This window comes from Lygodium microphyllum, chromosome 13 (assembly GCF_053477565.2).
Source record: "Lygodium microphyllum isolate KBCC chromosome 13, Lygodium_microphyllum_v1.1.10, whole genome shotgun sequence".
NCBI lineage: Eukaryota > Viridiplantae > Streptophyta > Polypodiopsida > Schizaeales > Lygodiaceae > Lygodium > Lygodium microphyllum.
The window spans coordinates 5867727-5891027 of record NC_141147.1 but is presented as its reverse complement, the minus strand read 5'-3'; the positions used below and the strand labels follow the sequence as shown (position 1 = coordinate 5891027).

At 44.1% G+C, this 23301-nt stretch overlaps 1 protein-coding gene across 2 annotated transcripts in view; it reads left to right on the top strand.

Moving 5' to 3' along the window:
- Positions 1–23301, top strand: part of PSAT1 (phospholipid sterol acyl transferase 1) — a 259587-nt gene that overhangs the window by 173891 nt on the left and 62395 nt on the right. For both annotated transcript variants that reach the window (XM_087690727.1, XM_087690728.1), the window contains exons 10-11: positions 5477–5528; positions 8066–8137. In XM_087690727.1, the coding sequence (XP_087546853.1) occupies positions 5477–5528; positions 8066–8137 (124 nt within the window). The remainder of the gene's footprint in view (positions 1–5476; positions 5529–8065; positions 8138–23301) is intronic.

Sequence of the window (23301 nt, the reverse complement as noted above, 5' to 3'; positions counted from 1 at the left end):
CAAAGACGCCTAGGATAGTTCTTATTCGGGATTTGAGCACACATAGAGAAGCTTCTTAGGAGGAAGACAAAAAGAGAGATAGAGTCAAGGAGCCAGCACGGGTTCTTAGAGAGTTTTTTTAGTGCTAGCTCACTGTATGTGTCAGGAGGATGCATTTTATTAATTTTGTTAGCTTTTGATTAAAAGTTTATCAAATGTGCAAATGTGACTTGCACATCAATTATTTCATAGTGTTGAATCCATGACCTCGAGATATTAGTTAATGCCAAAGGTAAAAGGTGTAATAAGTTATGCTTGAGAGCTACTAGGTGGTCCTTGGTGTTAGATTTTAGCTTGGACTAATTTATTGGTCACTAATGTTAGTGGTGGCATTAGAGACTAGGCATCAATTAATTAATTAATGTCGGTCTAAGGCTCAATTACAAATACTACCACTACAACAATGCCACAACATCATCCACTACATGCAACCACACTCTGTAGAGCATGGCGCCTACCATTCTGTTGTTGTGCTTGACATTCTTAGTTTTGGAAAATTAAGCCATCACTACTTGCCATGATAGACATGCACCTCTCCTTAGTAGACTCAATTTCTTGGACCACACCATGACCTATATTCTTGCCTCGAGGAGGATACATCGTTTCTAGAGAGTTGAGACATGGTTAGATGTACTCATTTCTTTGACTCATGGGTCTTTTTGCCTTTTGGAGATGTAAATACATCATTCGTTTCATTCATTCATTCATTCATTCTCTCTCTTTGTCTGTCTGTCTGTCTCTCTCTCTCTCTCTCTCTCTCTGTCTTTGTAATGAGTGATTTTATTATATCAAATGAGTACAAAAGTTACCTGACTAAAAGAGGTTCAAAAGTTGGGGCAAGGTCCTTAAAGAGACTGCCCAACACCAAGGTGCTGACTCATCTATGATCAAGATATCAATATGTTGAATGAGATCAAGCTGCCACCGAAGAAGTCCCTTAAGTTTTGCAAGATGACTCTGAATGCCCAAGGTAGCATAGAAAAAGAAGGCATTGCAAGTGATGTAGATATGCCAACAACCCTAGCTTTAGAGAAAGTGAAAGAGTATCTTTATCCATGCTCAAATGAGTACATGGATGAGTCTACATGGGCTGCAGATTGACAGACTACCCCCCTTTGACTATAGCCTGGATTGCCCTACACTTGACCTAAGACGATCAGAGCTAAACCATGTGATCAGAGCAGACATATTGAAGTTAGATACGGAGAAGACCTGGATCCGACCCCTCTCCCCCCATGGCACGAGGATGGCACACTACCAGACCCACTTCCTTCAGGTATTTGAGGATGGTTTCATCACCCGACCCAATTACATGGACACACAGCTGCCTCATGGACTATGCACAATTATTGGTTAGATCCGCACCTCATCCCCCCACCTGAGGATTGAGACAGGCAGATGGGAGGGTATACAGACAGAAGAACGCATATGCCCACTATGCGACAGAGAGCCAGAGACAGAGGAACACTACATCTGCCAATGCATTGTATATTATGACATACGAGGTAGATACCACTGTTTGTTTCGAGAGGGTTTTGGACCCTTGAGACGGATCATCCAGTTTGAGGATCGGAGATGCTTGGGATTTTTCCTCTTGGAGCTCCAGAGGCACAGAGCAACAATTCTACGGAGTAGGAGGCCCCCACAGCTCGGCTCACATAGACAGAGAGCAATCATTGACTTTTTCACTGATACACGATAGAGTATGGCAGATACCACTACTACTGCCACACAGCCTACAGGAGTACATCATCATTGGACCTCATCTTCTGTAGGTGTCCCTTTGGATAGAGCAGTGGCACTTAGCCGGTCTGGGCGCCCACGTCTACCCGGACGAAGGCCTAGACATCCACACCACAGACAAATTAAAGCCATCATTGAGCGCCACAGGAGACAGATGCCGAGACGCCTCAGCCATGCAAAGATACACCTCCCTAGAGAACAGACATATCATTGATGGAGAGTTTTCCTTTCTCTACTCTCACTTTCAGATCACTGACATGTTTCCCTTTTTATAGGACACTATCATTCTTTTTCAGTCTTATAGGCATGTTTTTCATCTTTTTCTCGTTCCAGATGAGAAACACACCATCATTGTATGTACTGCTTTGGTCTCATAGGCCACATTGGCCTTTTGGAGACGTTAATATACTCTCTCTCTCTCTCTCTCTCTCTCTACCACCTGCGCTGCTGCCCTGACCTTTCCCCACGCTTGTAAACCCTAAATTCTCTTTGTCCATTTTGTTTCTCCTTGTCTGTCGTGAGTAGGGCTAGGGTTTTGGGGGAGGGGGGGAGAGCACCCTTGGAGGGGGTGCTCTTCCCCAACATCCCCCGCTTTTGCTAGACACATCTAGATGGACCAGTGAAGGAAACCCTTCTTGTCCACCCTTTCACAATCTGCACTTGTGGTAGTGCCACCACCCCTTGCAAAACCATCAGCATGGGATTCGTACCTCCTTCAAGAAATAAAGAAATTGCAGGCAGAGATGTTCAATGTTAAGCAAGAAGTAACCAAGAAATATGAACAAATAGGAGAGCTCCAGCTGCAAATACAAGAAATGAAGATGGAGCAACACATAAAAGCAAAGTTCACAGCACCAGTTCAGGTAACAACCCCATCTCCACCACCAGTAAAGTTAATAGAAGAAGTTCCGTTAGTCATCAGGGAAAAGGAAAGGGTTGAAAGGAATCAAAGATACATTAGGGTCGGTGGCCTCCCTCTCGATAGAGCCACACTTCCACAAGAAGAGCAGGGAAATTATATTCTTAGCAGAGATGTACTCAAGGAATAATTGGGAAAGATCGTCTCATTTTTGGAGTTGGGAGATAAAATGTTCATTGAATTGAAGGGGAAGCATTTAAGAGTCGGCTATTGTGATCTAGAAGAGAAGATAAAGGTCATGAAGTAGATCAAGTCATTAGCGGGGATATCAGTGTGGATATTAGATAAACTAACACCGCTCGAACTCAAGAATAGAGCAGCAGAACTCAGCAAAGTTAGAGAAGCCAGGAAGGAAGGGAAGTGGGCAGTTTACGGAGGAGGGAAAGCTATCATTGTAGAATTCCTTGTGAAAACCTCTGACAAAGGGGCAAGCCTTTAGTTATCATGTCTCTTGGCTAATGGATAACTTGTAATTTATTGGCAACTCTGATGAGTCATAAGAGGCCTTTGGGACCTCAAATTTTACTTTTGCCCACTTGGCAATGACCCAAAGTGGAATGTAAATGGAAGCGTCGATGCATGTCCCATAGGTTGAGTTTGGCGTCTCATGGGCGTTAATGTGACTTTCTTTCTTTCTTTCTCACTTTCAGATCACTAACATGTTTCCCTTTTATAGGACACTATTTCATTTTTTTCAGTCTTATAGGCATGTGTTTTTCATCTTTTTCTCGTTCCAGATGAGAAACACACCATCATTGTATGTATTGCTTTGGTCTCATATGCCACATTGGCCTTTTAGAGATGTTAATATACTCTCTCTCTCTCTCCCTCTTTTTGTGAAGAAGTGTAAATTAATGTATGGAAAGTTTTACAGCAGGCTTTCCAGCCAACTAAGCAAAACGAGGCAACAAGTGTGATGAAGCTAAAAGGCTAAGAGAAGAACACACTACATGAATAAAATTGTCAAAAGAGCTATCCAACACCAATGCACAGGAACAAGGGAAGGGGATCATGAAGAGGGCACAATAGGGGTGGAGGGAATAGTATCCATGCGTGGAGTAAGCACATCTCCAATTATGAGATCGGCTGGAATAGAAGAAATCTTCCATAGAAGCAAGCCTCACACTTGTCCCCTGGGTGCCGTGTGGTGCCTGCCCGCCCCGCTGGTCATTTTCATTTTCATTGTTGCTCTCAAGTACATGTATCTTTCTCTCTATCAATAAATACATTATTGTATTATGATACCTCCACTTCTAGCAGCATGAGTGAGGAGAAGGAGATTGAGGAGGATGTAGAGAGTGCATCATGGTATATTGTCTAGGATTCAAGTTTGACTGTTCAGTATGTTATAATTACGCAATAAACATTTTGGTAAGGTCCATGGGTCTTGTTTGATACTTTTACTAGATATAGTTCTGTTGGTCACTTTGATCATTGTAAATAATGATGTGGTTACTTTTCTTTTACCACACTATAGATAATAACCTGGTTGAGAAACTACAAGTAATGCCTATATTTTTGAAGAGTTGACACTTTTTGGAGGCTGGAGGTTTATATTGTAGAATTCGATCATTGGTCATGTATATAATGAATAAATATGTCTATTTCTTTCAATATATGTATACACACACCATGAACCATACTTTTTAATAGATATGTAAGAAACGTTTTTTTAATGTTTCCTAAAAATTACTGCTGTAGGAAACTTGTTTGCAACTCGTTTTCTTCCTTGCCACTTCTGAAACTTTGGGCTACTATGGCAATTGGCCAGTTCCGCACATCCTTGCATCAGCTTGGTGTTGAGACAGCTAGATACCTCTAGAGAGAGCACACTTCAGTGGACACCCTATGCCAGCTTTGTCAAGAGGAGATCAAAGTCAGAAGATCAGTATACATGCCACTGCCTGCACATCAGGAGATTAGAAGAGCTACACTAGCCTCTTCACTGAGTGGGCTTCCTTTTCACACTTAATGAGGGGGAATGACCAGTGCTAGCTCAGGCTCTATCTACTTGCACTTTGCAGGCACGGAAATGCCCAACTATTGTGGGTGGCATGTAGGCAACCCAAGGGCCTACACAGAGACGCTCAAAGGCTTCTTCCACCCCATGGGGCCAGTATCTGATACTAGGCATACTCTGGTGCGATCAGCTGTATTTGCTTCCTCAGACCTGGGGACACGCACCTGTCCTAGCAGGGGAATGTTGGACAACGCCAATGAGATCTACAGAGACTGTTGCCCATGCCTCAAGAGGGGAGACAAAGGCTTCTACATGGATGGATCCAGGCCATCGTTATGCATTCTGGATGATGCCCACCTTGCCATGTTAGTGAGGAGGACATTTTCCATGCTTCAGAGACCCATGCGAGCCATCCTCAAATGACACAGAGTTCCCATCTTGAGCCAGTTTCTCCTCACAAGTCTTTCCCCTGTGCCGGTGCCCTCACGGAGGAATTCAGCCCCACACATTTTTCAAATCTTTGTTTTTCTGCTCATTGTCTTCAGAAGTTGGAAGTGAAATTAACATTGAAATCAATAATCTGTGTGCAAGGCCTAGAATAACACCAATCATCTTCTTTTCTTAAAATTGCTGTTCTGTAATAATATTTTAAGTTTTCCTCGGCTATCTGAGATGTTTTTCAGAGCTGCAATCAATTTAATATTCTTTCTGGTTTGATGCATACACCTCACTTTCACACATTATTTTCTGTGTCATAGATTCTGGAGTTGTCTTTCGCTTTAACAAAGGATTTGTGATACTTGTTGTTTTGCTAGGTCTGGATCCAGTGTGATAGGAAATGGCAGTGCGAGCAGTGGAGATGCTACGGTACATGCTGTTGGTTTTACATTTGCAGAGTAAAGTTTTAATGATTTTAGCTATGCTTTGGTCAACAGTAAGAGGCTGTTCAGTTGCTTATCATTTTAGAGGTAATTAAATAAACAGTGTGTCTAAGGGTGACATGTGGAATCATAGAAGGTCAGTGCAAGAGGCGATCAGTACAAAATTAACTCTCTTTTTCCTGGCATGTCTTGTTAAGGTTTAACTTAGCGTCTTTGTGTAGGATCTGTACAATTATAACCTGTTTAACTATTCTGGGGCCCACCTAGTGTTATTGCATCAGGATTGAAGGGCAACAGTGCGAGGAGGGAGAAGAAACAACCTGGGTTGAGAAGAGGGTTGCCTTCAGCTTACTACAGTTGTGGATGCCTTTGTTGATAGCCTTTTGTTGCTTGGACCTTGCTGTCCGTGTGCTTATCCCATTACATTTCTTCCTCTGATCCATGTCTCTCTTGAGCCGGTCCTCTTCTTTCTCTTTCACCTGTGTCCTTCTGTTCATCATCGAGACTTGTGGTAGCTGGTCCTACTCTTAGTGAGTATCCAATGGAAACATATGAGCTGATGCCAAAGCATCCTGCAGCTATTCGCAAGCCATCTACCTTGTGTATTGTCTTACCAAGGATCAGGTTTGATAACTGAGATCAAGTGAGTACCTTTGAAAACCTGTCTTCAGCAGTGTCCTGGCCCCTGGGCCTCTCCACCTTTCGAGTTAAGCTTCATATTTGGATCCATTCATCCCAAACCTTGCATATTCTGAGGCTGCACAACTTGGGAGGGGAAGATGCACCAAAACAGCCTTCAGAATTTCTCTCGCCAGACTCTGTGTTCTAATGAGATGATGTCACTTGCATGAAGCTTAAGTAGGGATGAAATGCACCTGGCCAACCAAGTGGTATACCGGAAAAAATGAAATTTGAATAATTTAGCCTGGACTCTTGTGTGAGGGATGCAGCAGAGCCATTTCCATGGGCTGATCTGTAAGCAGCGTGATGGTCTCCTTTCAAGAACCCAAGGATTCCATGAATTTTTGCCATGACATAAAAGGGCAAGAATGAATAATACCAGCAACAAGGTCAGCTAATTGCAAAGAAGATAGAGTGGGAAATCCCTTATGATCCATCGTGAATGTGGTGGGTCATGACAAAGATCCTGGGGTGTAAAGGTATCTCCATAGCGGAGGAGATACCACCCCAAAGGAGATTTTGGGGTGATCCTTTAGCCAGGGAAGTGAGCTTCCTGAATGTCTGCCTTAAAGCAATGAAAGAGGGGTGTTATGGAAGACTGAGGTTCCAAATATAGACTAGAAGAGTGATGCCAGCCACACATGGTAAATGGAAAACTACCTGAAAGATTGTGCCTTGCAGTGTGCATGATATTTCTACTAGTCTGCTAAGAAGGGCAGGAATGAATAATACCAGCAACAAGCTCAGCTAATTGTAAAGAAGATAGATTGGGAAATCCCTTATGATCCATCGTGAATGTGGTGGATCATGACAAAGATCCTGGGGTGTAAAGGTATCTCCATAGGGGAGGAGATACCACCCCAAAGCAGATTTCAGGGTGATCCTTTAGCCAGGGAAGTGAGCTTCCTGAATGTCTGCCTTAAAGTAATGAAAGAGGGGTGTTATGGAAGACTGAGGTTCCAAATATAGACTACAAGAGTGATGCCAGCCACACATGGTAAATGCAAAACTAGCTGAAAGATTGTGCCATGCAGTGTGCATGATATTTCTACTAGTCTGCCAAATTGAAATGATTTACTCATTTGATTCTAAATCTACTATGGCCAATGGTATCTGCTGGCATCATCTGCTGCTATGATGTTGGCAACATCAGGTTTGGCTGTCAACCTCTCTGCTTTAGTGTCCAGACAGATTCTACCAGCATAGTTCCCTGACAATCTGGATGCAAGATAACTTTTCATAGGTGTTGGTTCACACCCTTCCTTCTTAGTATTGCAAATATATGATGGCATCACAAAGTTCAACTGGTTTGTACTGGCCCTGAGACATGTAATGAGAGGGTTCCAAATGGAAGGTTCTATCTATTTCCTCAGCTGATTGAGGGCATGCTGTGTGGAGGGGCTATGGCTGCAAGAGCAAGCAAAGAAATAGTGCACAGGTGGCTACATAATTTACTTTTCATAGGTGTTGGTTCACACCCTTCCTTCTTAGTATTGCAAATCATTGATGACATCACAAAGTTCAACTGGTTTGTACTGGCCCTGAAGACGTGTAATGAGAGGGTTCCAAATGGAAGGTTCTATCTATTTCCTCAGCTGATTGAGGGCATGCTGTATGGAGGGGCTATGGCTGCAAGAGCAAGCAAAGAAATAGTGCACAGGTGGCTACATAATTTGTCTTTGGCAGTGTCCATATTGTGAAGCTGCTTGTAATACCGCAAAACCAATGACATTTGAATTGACTTTAAAGTACATTAAGTCAGAGCTTTTATAATCATTCTCATCTAGCATGTTACTGTCTGTGTATGCCCATTTTTATCAATCCTAAACTTTGGATATGCAGGTGCCATATCACTCTCTTTCATGGTGCAAAACTTGGCTTGGATCATCTGTGAACATAACTCGGACACCCCAGGTGACGTTTGTCTTGTTTGAGGAATGTCAAAAAGTTGGCAGCTTTACCCTTTGAAGAGCAGGCTGTAGATTATGTCGTACTTAAAAGACTCTCTTTGAAAGAGGTTCACCCTTTAAGAGCTGTATTGTGGAAAATTTGGTACCTAAACTATCCACTTTGACAAATTAAAGGAAAGTTCAGTTTTCATCATATTTTAACTGTTTGATTGCCTGAAAGCAAAATATCTGGTCCAGAAACTAGGGATTAGACTCCAAAATTTTTGGCCTTTTCTGGTTTAAGATGCTGTGTGCTTTGTTCCGCTTCTCAGGGTTTTCAGCAAAGCATACACATTGTTGTATAATAAGCATTTCCTCAAACTAAGAGCTGTGTGAAAGAAAAATCATCACTGAATCAGACCTTGCCTTCAAAGTGGACAGATAATGATAAGTCTTGGTTTTCCTTCTTGAATTTTATTAATATCGGCACAACTGTATATGTCAGAGTTATGCAAGGCCATTAAAACTTTGAAGTTAAGTCCTAACTGTATTGGGCATCTTCTTTGTCCTCATCTAGGTTTAATGAGGGTGCTGATGTCCAGGAAGGCCATCCAGTAAGTTTGTTGCCAACTTGTTTTCAAATTTTCAAAAGAGGGGTTTGAAAACAAAGTCATCGTCCCTCACTGCTCCCTATTCAAAAAGGCCTTGAAAAATTGGTGTGCTACCTTTTGCTAGGACTCTTTAATTCAGTTTCCCAACCATTGCCCACTTTTTAAGGAAGTCTACAATACCTGCAAAGATTGTACACAAGCATTGTGCAAACTTGTCTCTGCTACACAACTAGTTGTCTATCAATCTGCTCATTACGTTTTTGGAGCAAACTCTCCGGAAATTGCAAATGATGGGGGAGGCAGAGTGGTGGGAGCTGTAGTAAAGATGGACGGAGGAGGTCCTTCAACATCCTCCAAGAGTGGGGCTGAAACTCCTAAAAGCCCCTCACAAGGCAAAGCTTCTAGGTTGGTGCCTTGAGCCCTTTAGCTAGAAGGTTGCCTAATAGAAGGTTGATTTTGAAGTACCTTACCAAGGCATCCCTCTAACACTTTGAACAAGTGGGGTCAGCCTACCAAACCTTGCATTGATGTGTTTTTGTGATTATCAAGATTTAGGCAAACTCTGTGGCTGATCCTTAAGGCTGACCTACCCTGTGCACATAAATAGCTGCCTGTGAATCTGCTCATGACAACCTGGCGAACCTGCACAAGCACTATGCAAGGTTGTTGTGAAACTCGAGAGGGATTGTAAGTGAAAGATGGAGGGGGGAGAGTGATAAACTACTGAAGATCAAACCTGAGGGGCTGATATTCGCAGATCCTTCTTTTTGCTAAAAAACTCCTGGAAGGCTGCTAAGAGGGGATTTTTCACCTTCTATAATTGAGGAGGGGTGTTTCCTAGTCTTGCAAAGATTGAAACAAGTCTTGCGTTGGGAATAGCGATAGAAGGAAGCTACCTGTCACCCACTGTGATAGGAGAGGAGATAGACTCCCATATTTTCTTTAGAGGTATACTTCCATGTGTTCCTTCTGTTAGCAGATATGTCAGCTCATGTGTGAGTTTGTGCATGCAGTGGCTGGGGATGTTATTTAGGATATTTAGGCATTCTTATTTGTGTCATTTTATGGTCATATTGGGCATTTATTGATGGCTGACCTGACATATTTTATGGCATTATTCATGCCTATATATTCTGGGTTCCTCCTCCTCAGTCTGTCAGTTCACCACCTGGAGGTCCCATGGAGAGAGGAGCCGGTGCCAATGCCCACGCAGCCAGTGACTTAGTGTTGTATGCGACTGTCTCATGTTGGGTATATGGATTCCATTTCCCGAGCATACATCTGAGCTCTCCTCTGTATTGTGTTCTTTAGTGTTCTTTCTTTCCCTTTCTCTTTTGTATTGTGTTTCAGCAGTTTATTACAGCATATATTTATGCTTCCATTGGTGCTCCACTTTTGACACCTTCAACATGGTTGAATCAATCTCAGATGCTGTCGCCTGGTCCGTGCCTTCTCTTGAACCGTGTAACTTGCAGTCATGTTTGTTTTTGACCTTCCACCCCTTGTTTGTTCTTATCACTATCTACTTGAGTCTTATCAGCTTGCCACGTTGTGTGCCTTGAGAGGCTAGCACATCTCTTCTTCAAGGTGTGATCTACATTTGGGATGGTTCAATGCAATTTTAAGACCTTCCCTCATGTTATTAGGCTCAACTTTTGATGAAAAGGCTTGTGCCCTATTAGTATGGAAAATATTCAAGGTAACGTCAAACAGTCCCTATCTCTCATCCACATGATCATAGGACACAAATGGAGTGAAATTTCTTTTTCTTTCCTAGAAAATAGAACCATAGTAATAACATCTGATAGAAAAAGTGGAGCGAAAATACAGAGTACAAGGAACTCTATAAAGAGTAACTAAGTACATGAAAAATATAGTGTTGTGTGAAAAACCAATCAGGTAGGCTATAATGGCAAACTATCTAAGGGGCAGTATGGAAGAAAGTATCAGAGTCCCATGTCTGCAAGAAGGCCTCGTTTTTCTTTCCTCATCCTCTTAGAGCTGTTGTGCATCCTCTCCCATCTCCCATGCAGAGTGTGGATGATCTTTTCCTAAATTGTCAATAAATTCTTTGCTGCGGATGGTACCAAGCTAAATATGGCTGCATCTCACAGTCCACACGGTACATGAATGGTCAGATCCATCCTAAATGTCAATGACATGGTTACATTTGACAGTCGAGACGTACCAAGCTATGGTACCAACAATCAACTCCCATATGTGACAATGTCCCTGGGTCCATTGCGTTTGTGAGTAATCTAAAGCGGGGATCCTTCTCAGATGCTCTGATGATGAGAAAATAGAAACTCCCTTGAATATCCTCATAGTCACATGCTGAGCCTTTATCTATGATCCAGGCTACAACCCCCCTGATTGTGACTACGTTTTATATTGTGCAACAGAATATCATCCTGAGGGCTCTATCAAAATATGTGATGATGCAGAGAGACAATAGGGTTTGTAGGGAGAAACACAGAGTGTGTACATCAAACATTGACAGAAGAGAAGCTCAGAAACACAAGATAACAAGATGATGAACCATTGAATCATGCTATGAGAAGGAAAGCTGATACAATGGAGCCATAGCTCAAAAGATAATTGTACTATCTTGCTTGAATGGAAGGGTAGTGGAAGGGGCGTGAGTGCAGTGGAAGGATTGGAGAGAGGAAAAGTGACCACAAGATCGAATGAATTGAGTGAGGGGTGAACCGTGACCTATATATAGGCACTGGTCTGTCTAGGGTGGCATCCCACTGATTACTATAGGAAGGCACCCCACTGATCACTCTAGAATGGCACCCCAGAATGTGGTCGCCTAGCTTTTTTTGGGGCTGTCTGTGATGAAAGCTTAATTGAAGCGACTAGATTAAAAGAGTGGTTTCTCTACAAACCCCCTCAAGCCCAAAAATGAATGAAGAAAGAGGAGTGAAGAGAGGTAAGGAGAAGATGAAGAGGATCTTTAAGTCCCAAGATTTCCACTTGAAAGGTAACTTGTAGGAAGGAATAGTGGATAGGATGAATTGTAGAACCTGACTCCACATCAGAAGAGAAGCCACTAGCTCGATAACTCCATGTTGGAAGGAATTTGAGGGCCTCTTCACTAAGTCGTGGCTAAACCTCCAAGGCCGTGATCCAGGTGGTACTTGAAGATCATGGGTATCAAGAGGAGAATTGACTGCTCGAAGAGAGCCATCCCCAAAGAGTAAATGGTGGGTGAGGAACTTCATGATGAGTAGGTACCCCGTTTGAGGGTGGAGATGGAGGGCCCCCCTTGGGAGTTGTAGAAGAAGTAGAAGCCCCCTCAGAGGGCATGGAAAGAACATTCCCCTTTGAATCACCCTCTATGAGAGAGAGGGAATCTAAAAGCCCCATTGGGAGTTGTAAAAGAAGTAGAAGCCCCCTCAGAGGGCATGGAAAGAACATTCCCCTTTGAATCGCCCTCTATGAGAGAGGGAATCTAAAAGCTCATGCATAATGGACTGTGAAGTATCTAACGATGAAGGAAATGCTGCTTGTCATGTTAAAGAAGGCATCTGGGGTGTCAAAGATGTCGAAGAATACCTAGAGGTGGCCTCTCAAACTTGAATAGTCAAGGGTGGGAAAAGGTGAGACTCATGTGAGCTAATGGTGGGCAATAGTCTCAATGGAGTGGACTTCGGAGCCAAAGTAATGGAAGGAGTTGAATAGCCATTGACTCTCGAAGGAGCAGATTACCAAGGGGACAATAGCTAACAATTATTGTGTTGGACCAAGAGGGGCACGCTAAGAGTGATGGAGATCGAGCAGGAGTGAGCGTGAGAGTGTGACGGCTGAAGAGAGTGTAAGCAGAGTGAAAGGTACGAGTCGATTAGAGTGTATCAACAATGTGTTGGTACACAAAGAATAAAATGTATTTATACTTAGGGCATGTAAAGGGTGCGTTCACATGTACAATGTGCGTGTACTATAGGCGGAGGTTATGGGGCCTTTATATCCCAGCAACCTCCGACTTAAAGGTCCGATATGAACCTCTAGCTAACCAACTCCCACTGGTCGAATGCAATGCTCGTGTTGAGCTTTGTTTAGACTTTTAGTGAGAACATCTGCAGGGTTATCTTGTGTTTTAATCTTGGTTAATGTGATTTGACCATCTTCTAGAATCTGCCCGATGAAGTGATATCGCACATCTATATGCTTTGTGTGTGAATGATACATGGCATTCTTAGCTAGATACACAACACTCTGGCTATCACATCCCAAAACTGTAGTACCCATAGACATGCCGAGATCATCTACAAGTTTGCTCAACGATATATCAGCTTCAGTAGTAGTCAGTGCAACAATGTTCTGTAACCTGGAACACAAAGAAAAAACCCCACTAGCAATTATAAACACATACCCATTGGTGAACCTACGAGTGTCCAAGTCATCTGGCATGTCTGTATCACAATAACCTTGCAAACTAAGTGCACTATGCCCATAGCAAATACTTTTTCTTTGTGTACCCTTAAGGTATCGAAGAATACACTTGACAGCCTCCCAATGTGCTTTGCCAGGATTTGACATAAACCTGCTGACAATTCCCACTGCATGAGCAATGTTTGGATGAGTAGCAACCATAGCATACATAAGAGAGCCACAAGCTGATGCATAAGGAACTCCCTTCATAGCATTTGCTTCCATGCCATCTTTCGTGTTGTTGGCTTTGCTAAGCTTGAGATAAGGAGATAAGGGTATCCCAAAAGGCTTAGCTTCAGCCATGTTAAATCTGTCCAGTACCTTTCCAATGTACTTTTCTTGAGATAAAAATAGCAATTTCTGCATTCCATCTCTACGAATCCTCATGCCCAAAATATGCTCTGCATTCCCCAAATCTTTCATGAAGAAAGCTGATTTCAGCTGATTTCCAAGAGCATCCAAGCTAGTCTTTTTTTTCCCAGCTAGTAACATATCATTCACATACAAAACAAAGTATGATGGGGCTGCCATCTGTTTCCTTTTTTATGTACAAGCAATAATCTGCATGGCTGCGTGTAAACTCATGAGATAGCATAAAAGTGTCAAACTTTTTGTACCACTGCCGTGATGCTTGCTTCAGCCCACACAGGCTACGTTTTAGCTTACATACCATCTGCTCTTTTCCAGGAACTACAAAGCCCTCGGGCTGTTTCATGTAGATTTCCTCATCAATGTCACCATGCAAGAAAGTTGTTTTTACATCCATTTGATACAACTCTAAATCCAAAACAACAGTAAGAGCAAAAAGCACACGTAAAGTGGTCATCTTCACAATAGGTGAGAAGACCTCTTGGAAGTCAATCCCTTCCTTTTGTGCATACCCTTTGGCAACTAGCCTTGTCTTGTACTTGGGTTTCCCATCAACTGTCTTTACTTTGTACACCCATTTGTTTGGAAGTGGCTTCCTTCCCTTGGGTAGTTACACAAGATTCCAAGTATCATTTGCATAGAGAGATTTAATCTCTTCTTGCATAGCTAGCTCCCACTTATTGCTGAACTCACATGACTTGGCCTCTTTGTATGTAAGAGGTTCACCCTTATCTGTAAGCATCACATAATGCAAGGAGGGGTCAAACCTATGTGGTTTCCTTCTTACTCATGTAGACTTGCATACCCAATGATCAACATTTTCAGGAATTGGGTCTACATCTGGAGGTATATTATTTTCAGTATTTATTGGCTGCTGTAAGCCATTTTCAGCATGCTGTTCATGCTGTACAGCACCTTCATTTTCATTTTCAGCGCCTGCATTTTCATAATCAGCAAGCTTATATTGCTATCCATGACCTCCTTGTGCTTCTATTTGTTGTCCATCATCATTTGGCTAAAAAATAATCGATTGATCATCAGTTTCAGTCTATGGTACAACACCTTGAGGCTCATTTTCTGAAGTAATGGATGGCTGCAAACTCTGGAATATCACCTTTTTCAGATCTTCATTAGAGGCTAAAGTGGCTTTCAATAATTTTGTCTCATTGAACACAGCATTACAACTGCGAATAATTTTCTTGGACTGAGGTAACCACACTCTGTAGCCAATTTCACCCTCATCACCATAGCCCATGAAACGCCTTTGGTGGATTTTGGGTCAAGTTTCTTCCTCAGCTCATCCCTAACATGCACAAAAGCATCACAGCCAAATATGCGTAAATGGTCATATGAGGCCGATTTGCCAAACCAAACCTCCTCAAGGATGCCATTATTTAAGGACTTGTTTGGAGAGCGGTTACAAATGTGAACCGCGGTTTTGAGTGCCTCTCCCCAAAATGCACGAGGGAGATTAGTAGTGGACAGCATGCACCACACTCTTTCACATAAATTCCTATTATATCTTTCATCCACTCCATTCGAAGAAGGGCTGTAAGGGGTTGCCAGCTCCCTCTTAATACCATGCAAGTCACAAAAGGACTTGAACTCAGTCGATGTGAACTCAACCCCATTATCAGTTCTCAAGCATTTCAGCTTTCTACCTCTCTGAGTGGTCACAAATGCATGAAAAGTTTTAAAAACAGTAAACACTTCACTTTTCTTTTTCAGCAAGTACACCCAAATCTTCTTGGAACAACCATCTATAAAGGAGATAAAATATGCAGCACCACCCAACGATTTCATGAGCATACTATATACATCAGAATGCACTAAGTCGAAGACATTGGACTTACGAGAGACACTAGAGTAAAATGAATTTTTTATTTGCTTTCCAATTTGACACATTACAAAAATCAAGTTTAGAGCCTTTTCCATCAACCCTCTTCAGAGAGATAAGGACATCAAGTCCTTTTTGGCTGATATGGCCTAATCTCTTATGCCAGAACTCCAAATGGCTGCAAATTTCAGCAACTGCAAGAAACTTGCCATTCAAGGCTTTATAGTGCAAACAATACAAAGTGCCCTTCCTAGTTCCTTTTGCAATCAGCATGGAACCACCACCAAACAGTGTGGTGTAGCCATGTAAGTCAAGTTGACCAACAGATAGTAAACTCTTTTTAATGCCATGCACATTTATGACATCTTTCAACACAAGCTCTTGATGTCTAAAGACAAGTGTACTGTGCCAATCCCATCAATGCTACAAGAATGGTTATTTCCAAGATATACCTTTCCATAACTGCCTGCATTGAATATAGCAAAACACTCCAATCAAGGAGTTACATGGAAAGAGGCACCAGAGTTACAATCCAAGTCTTAGTGACACCATCATCAACTGACAAGAGTGCATCAATCACATCAGCCTTGGTAATTTGCATATCCTGCATGTGACATACAAGGACATCATAATCAACTACACATAATACATCAGCCTTTGTATCTGAAAGCTCTTCTATAACCATGCTAGAGGCCACATTGGCTTTGTCTTTGCCTTTGGTTGTCTCCAATGCATTTGTCTTTTATTCCTTATTCTTTTTATCTCTTGCATTCTTCTTTCTCTCTTGTTCCTTCTTCTAATACTTGCAATCAGGTTTCTTGTGGCCCTTCCAACCACAGTGATAGCAAGTAATGTCACTCTTACCCTTTCCTTTGCTCTTGCTCCTGTTTCTGTGTACTGCATTTGCATTTTTCTTTTTAGCCCTGCCTCTTACATTACAAGCTGAGTTGCTGCCTTTTCCATTAGACATACGTCTAATTTCTTCATTCAAGATAGAATTCCTCATTCCATCATATGAGAGATTAGGGTTATTGTTGAGTGAAACCACCAAAGTCTCCCAAGAGTCAGGCAGTGTCATGATCAAAAAGCTGGCCCTCAACTTATGAACAAAGTCCAAATTTGCATCTTTGAGCTGATTTAGAATCCCTGTAAATGCACTCAAGTCCTCAGGTGTAGGCTTTGACTCATCCAGTCGCATATTCACTAACTTGCACATTAAATGCACCTGATTAATAGGTGTGGTGATCTCATAAGTAGTTTTCATCTTCTCCCATATTGCATAACTTGTATCTAAACCCTTAATGTTGTTAGAATGTCATCAGTGACACCCATCTTTGTGTAAGCCACAACCTTTTTATTCACGCTGCCCAACCTGCGTCAGACATTAGTGCGGGTTTATCTTTCTGCAAAGCATTCTCACAATCCTTTAGGAACAAAATGCCTTGCTTAGGGTCTTTCCAAAGGTCAAAGCCATGACCATCAAACTGTTTATGTCTGCAATTTCTGACTCGAAAGTCACTGACAGGCCTAGATGAGATCAAATCTATGAACTCCTGCCAAGGAGAAGGAATTCAAGAAAGGATTTGAGAGAAAAATGGTTAGGATTTACGGACTGATGGCCGAAGGGGGGGGGGGGAGGAGGGGGGCGGGGGGTTCCGTTGACCCTGCCCCATCATGTTTGATACTTGCCTGCCGGTGCCGCCTGTTGCGCGTCACGCGTCGCGTTGCCCGCTTTCAGTCGTTCGCTACCCGCAGAGGTTACTGCCTATCGCCTACTTGCTGAAGGTCGCCTGCCTATCGTTCGCTTGCAGAAAGTCGCCTGCTGGTCCACGACACGAATGCTGAGTTACTCGCATGCTGGTTCACGACAAAAATGCTCAGTCGCCCTCCTGTTGGTTGTATTCGACTGGTAAGATGTTGGGAAGCATGCATAGAATCTACAGCTTTGATACCAGTTGTTGGACCAAGAGGGGCACAGCTGAGAGAGATGGAGATCGACCAGGAGTGAGCGTGAGAGTGTGATGAGTGAAGAGAGTATAAGCAGAGTGAAAGGTACGAGTCGATTAGAGTGTGCCAACAATGTGTTGGTACAGAAAGAATAAAATGTATTTATACTTAGGGCACGTAAAGGGTGTCTTCATATGTACAATGTGCTTGTACTATACACGGAGATTACCAGGCCTTTATATCCCAACATATTGTCTCTCGGTGAAGCGAACTATAGAACTGTGGGTTGTTGTGGGGGCAACTAGTCAACCCTAGAAGTAGTAGAAGAAACCTCCATAGTGCATTGTGGTGGTCTCAAGGAGGTTGAGGTTGCCAAGTGATCCTCCTTTGGCTCAAAAGGACTTAGTGCACATTGGATGCATCTTATTGCCTTGAGCATAAAAATATGTAAGCCGGTGCAGATTAAACTTTGTGGCCTAGAAGGGAGAAGTGGCAGGACGAGTGTGTGGGGGTAGATGCATCTCTCTCTCCTAAGGATCAATCAAGTGTTGGTGGTCAAGATTTCACTCTCTTCTCTCCCTCCATCCCGAGGCTCTTTAAGCATCAATCTATCAAGTCTCTCCCACCCTCTCCCTCTTTAACTTCCAAGCCTTTCACTCTCCCTTTTGTCCCCAACTCCCTTTCTCTCTCTCAAGAGTCAAGTCTCTAACTCTCCCTTTGTCAAGCCTTTTTCTCACTCCTCTATCCCACCCGAACTTCCAAGCTTGAATCCTATTTGCATCATGACTCATGAGAAGCATGCGGCCTTCAATTTGCACACCATCCATGTGGAGAGGGACCCACAAAGAACTCCAAGTCGCACCATTGGATGTACAAGTATTGTCGGAAATGCTACGCAAGTAGTGTGACCCGACTTCTCCAAGATCTTTCCAAGACCTTTGGGAGGGAGGGGCGGCCGAGAGCGGGGGGGAAGGAGGCAAGTTGAACCATGTTAGGGAGTCCCTCAAAGCATTGTGGAGGAGATTCTTGCCAATATGAGAGGGGGAGGATCCACTAGAGGATGAGGAGAAGTGGCACATTCATACCAACACCTATAGCGACTCATGGGGAAGCCTCGGATGCAGGTTCATCTTTGAGTGATGCCTGCACCATTGGTGGTGCCGACTCCACATCCACGTCTAGCTTTGACCAAAGACAAGTGGAAGCTATGGGGGATCTCTCTCTCTCTTTTTTTTTCGTAAAAGGTAATTGTATTAATTACGAAAAAAATACAAGATTACTTGATTACAAGATACATGACGACAATCTAAGTCATCATGTGAAGAGATTCTAAGTGCTACAAGTTACAACGTCATGGCAAAGATGCAGAGGAAATTGCCCTATGCCAGGGACGTAAGTCCTCCCTAGAGAGCAAATCAGAATGCCGGAGAAGATCCAACTGCCAATACAAGAGGCCCTTAAGCCTGGCAATATGCCGCTGAATATTATAGGCGGAGTAAAAAAGAAAAGCATTCCCGACGGTCTAGTTATGCCAGCAGCCCCAATATCGAAGAAAATGATACACGAGCTTCATATGTGGCTGTGCAGGAGCGGGGTATTTGGGCTGCCCGAAAACCCAATCAAAGGGGCGCAGGGTGGAACCAACCACTCCTTGCCAGACAGCCTACATAAATAACCAGACTTTCTTTGCGATGGGGCAAGAAATAAATCGGTGGCGGGCGGATTCCACAGCAGTGGTGCAAAAGAAACAGTGGCCATTGGAGATTCGTCGCTTGGAGAGAGCCGAAGCAAGCGGAAGACCACCAACCATCATTCTCCAAAGAAAAACTTTACATTTGAAGGGTGTCTTGTTCAACCAGCCCGCCATCACAGTTTCCCTCCACCATGACCGGGATTTACGTAATCCCCATAAAGCATTCACTTTGGTGACGAGCCATTGATGATCTTTAATCAGAATATGATACGCTTGGTTAGCAGAGGCTTTGCTTAAGGTCAGCCGGCCTTGTAGGTCCCAATCCTGCCAGGGATGATCCGAAGCAAGGGCAGGAAAGGGTTGTCTGCTCTGCAGCACCCTCAAAAGCTGTTCCCATAAAGGCCTGTAACCACGAGGGATCCTGAAAAGCCGCCTGGCTGTACGAAAAGATATAAGCACATTACGACTGGCAAGGGTGGCATCCGCAACGGAAGACAAACCCAAACGGGCCATCCGGTTGAATTGTGGTCTGAGGTCCTGTTTACCTTCCCATGCAAGTAAACGGGAAACTGCCAGCAACTCCAATTGAAAAGAGTTAGCAGCTAAGCGATCCTCCGCTGGATGCCACTGGGCCTTCTGGAGGACGTGTTTCCAGGAACACACCAAATGAGTGAGCAGCAACGAAGAAGAGTTGGAGAACCGCGAATCAGCATTAAGAACATGCCACCAAGAACTCCGGATCTGGGTATTGCCATGTTGAAGCCCCTGGCCCTCAAGGAAATAACGGGCTATATCGACCCATGGATGATGATCCGAGCACATGGTGCGGAAAAGCGACCAACGGAGTGCCTGCATGTGAGTTTGGGCATCTAAAATAGCTCCGCCACCCATGCGTTTAGGAGTGCACGCATGCGACCAAGAGATCCAGGAAATACTTGCATGCAATGAGTCTTTCTTCCATAGCATGAAACGAATGGACTGAGTAAGAGCATTGAGAGTCGTAGTAGTCCAGGGCAACAATGGTAAGAAATATGTGAGCATTGGCAACATAATAGTCTGGGCCACTTTGAGACGAACATGGAAAGGCCAGGCTTGAGATTTCCAATACATAGACTTAGCCACCATTTTCTGAGAAATCCACTGCAGCAGTTGCTTTGGGGGAACATCAACACCCAAAGGGTACCCAAGGTGCCTGACAATGGAGCCACGAGGAACAACCAGACCCTGCCAGTCCAAGGACTGCAAATCCGACTCCGTCCAGCTGAGAATGGCTGATTTGAGGGCGTTGATGCGAAGGCCGGACGCCTGACCAAAGAGGCCCGAAACATCCAATGCTCTTCGAAGGTTATCCCTGTCCGCACGCAAAATCATAAAAGTATCATCCGCCAGGGATTGGCCAATGAAGTGCTGTCCTGTAGGAAGTGACAGTCCTGCCAACTGAGAAGACGCTGCCATATGAGATAACATCGAAAGAACTGGATGTGTGGCAAGGGCAAAAAATAGAGGGCTCAAAGGGCATCCTTGCCTGACAGAGCGGGCGAGGACAAATGGCTCAGTAACACCTTTGTTCAGCATGACCCGCGAAGACGCTGCAGCGCTAATAGTGTATATGAGACTAGACATCCGCGGACCAAAGCCCATAGCAGACATAAGTTCAGCAACGAAAGACCAGTCTAGATAGTCAAAAGCCTTTTCCAGGTCCAGTTGAATCAGTACGACCTCCTGATTGGAATGCCTGGCATAATCAATTGCCAGTTGAGCATTCAATACATTGTGTAGGATATTTCGGCCCTTAATAAAACCATACTGTAGAGGGTGCACAATGGCCGGGAGATGCTTATGGAGCCGATTCGCCATTACTTTGGAAAAGATTTTGTACATTGAACCCATCAAAGAAATTGGGCGCCACTCTGTCAACTTAGATGGCGAAGGAGCTTTTGGAAGCAGTTTAATGAGGCCTTCTTTCCATGAGGAAGGCATGATCCCCGTTTCCCACACCTGCTGGAACAAAGCCTGCAAAGGTTTCACCAGTTGGGTAGCAAAAGCTTCAAAGAACTCATTAGTGAGACCATCCCAACCCGGGCTTTTATCCTTAGGTAAGTGTAACAAGACGTCCATAACCTCTGCCTCACAAATATCAGACTCCATAGTGGTTTGCATGTCCTGCGGAAGCTGATTGCGGACTAGGTCATAAAAAGCCGAACGGGCCTGAGTAATTTGGGCCGAAGGGGGAGAGGTGAAACCGAGAAGGTCATGGAAATAATTCCTGGACATATGCACAATAGTTTGCGGATCCAGGATAAGGTGGCCTTCTGCATCCTCGAGTCTGGTCATATTTTCTCGAGCAGGAGAGGCATGGAGCGCTCGAAAGAACTTATGGGTCTGACATGCACTATCTTGCAAAGTTTCCGTCAGATGTTGCAGTTTGGCCTGCTGATATGATTTTAACTGGAATGCTTTAATAAGATCAGCCACCCGCATGTCTAGTGCAAGCAGAAATGCATCATCCGGAGTGTCGACCAGCAGAGAACGAACCAAAGCCAGCAGATCCTCTGCTGCCTTGCGACGCTGCCGGCAAAGAGAGGCATGATAAATCCCATACTGTCGAGCAACCCGATGTACATTAGAGAGCAATCTTTCAAAAGACGCAGTGCCTTGAGAAGAGAAGTCCAAGACAAATCTGTCAATCAATTGCTGCATATAGCCCTGAAAGAGTGCATGCTTCAGGTAAGATGAGTTGAAGCGCAAAGGGAGTCGGTCCAGAAATCTCTTGAAAGGTGCAATGGGTTGTGCAAGCAGCTCAAGCTGCAGAGGGAAATGGTCTGACAAAGCATATTGCTGCAACACTTTGATGTCGAGCATCTCGGGAAGAAAGTCATCATTCTGCATGATATACATACGATCCAGTCGCGACCATGTTGTTGCATACTGAGCCGAATGGAAAGTAAACCCTGTAGAAGACGGGTGTAGCCAGGACCAGAGATCTTGCTTAAGAACAGAAAGAGCCAACTCATGCCACATACGACTTTCAGGTGCGTCCATCACCGAATGCTCCGATGTGGACTGGGAAGAATCCACACACATATTAAAATCCCCCATGAAGAAGCCTCGTCTGCCAAGTGACAAGGAGGTCTGCAAAGTCTGCCAAAGCTCCCGACGAGATAACGAATCATTCGGAGCATAGAGGCCAGGTAACCATAAGATTTCCCCTTCGAATAAAATTTCAATCACCAAAAAGCGGCCATGAACATCATTTTTAATAAGCATAGGCTGATATTTGTCATGTACAATCATGAGCACTCCCGAATAATGCATGGCCTTTGTCCCTGCATAGAACAGTCGAAAGCCATTGCAATCCACTACTTTTCCGGCTTCACCGTGACTCTTGTGCTCAACAGCGCACAGGACATCCCACTGATTTTCGTGCAATACGGTCCACATGGCATGTTGCTTGTGGCGAGAACAAATTCCTCGCACATTCCACGTGGCTATTTTCATGTGTAGTTAAAACCAAATCAGGTACGAGGCACAGCTTGCCTTGATTTGACCTTGTCAGCAAGAATGTCCAGGACTCCCTCGTCCAAGAAATCCGCTAACACAGCAAAAGAGTTCTGAGGACCAGATTTGGAAGTAGACGGCATATCTGCTGGCTTGGGGTTGAAGCGGGGGTAACGACGGTCCCATGGGGTAATGACATTACCTCTGGTATCAAATGCCAGCTTAGCAGGGGGACCCTTTGGACGATCTGAATACATTTTTCTGGCGGGCTGATGACGTGGGGCAGAGGAAACCATAGCAGGGGCAGCGCGCTCAGAAGACAACATTTCCTTCCTGCGCATATATGTACGCATGGAATCTTGTGAGGGAGTAGACACAGTATTTTCCATGCCAGCAACAACCCTGTTGCCTTTTTTTGCACGTACTTCCACCCAATCAGTGGCACGGGAATCTAGACCCGAAACCTGTTGTTTACCTTTGGCCAGAACTTGGGGCTGGTGGATAGCATCCAGCGACGGGGCATCACACACCATATCTTCCGTGGGCGGCGCAGCATGGCCAACATCGGAGGTATGTTGCTGTTCCGGGCATTCATCCATGAAATGCCCCAACTGTCCACAGGAAAAGCAATGCCTTGCGAAATTGCCCCATTTCAATCGAAAGTGTAACGGATGCATGCCGGAGCAATTAAGGCGCAACCAAGCAGGCCTTTTTCTTGCAGTGTCCCATAGCATACACAAGCGGTTGCGATTCACTGTCCGGAGACTGGGAGGGACGAGAACAGTGCCCACCGCGGC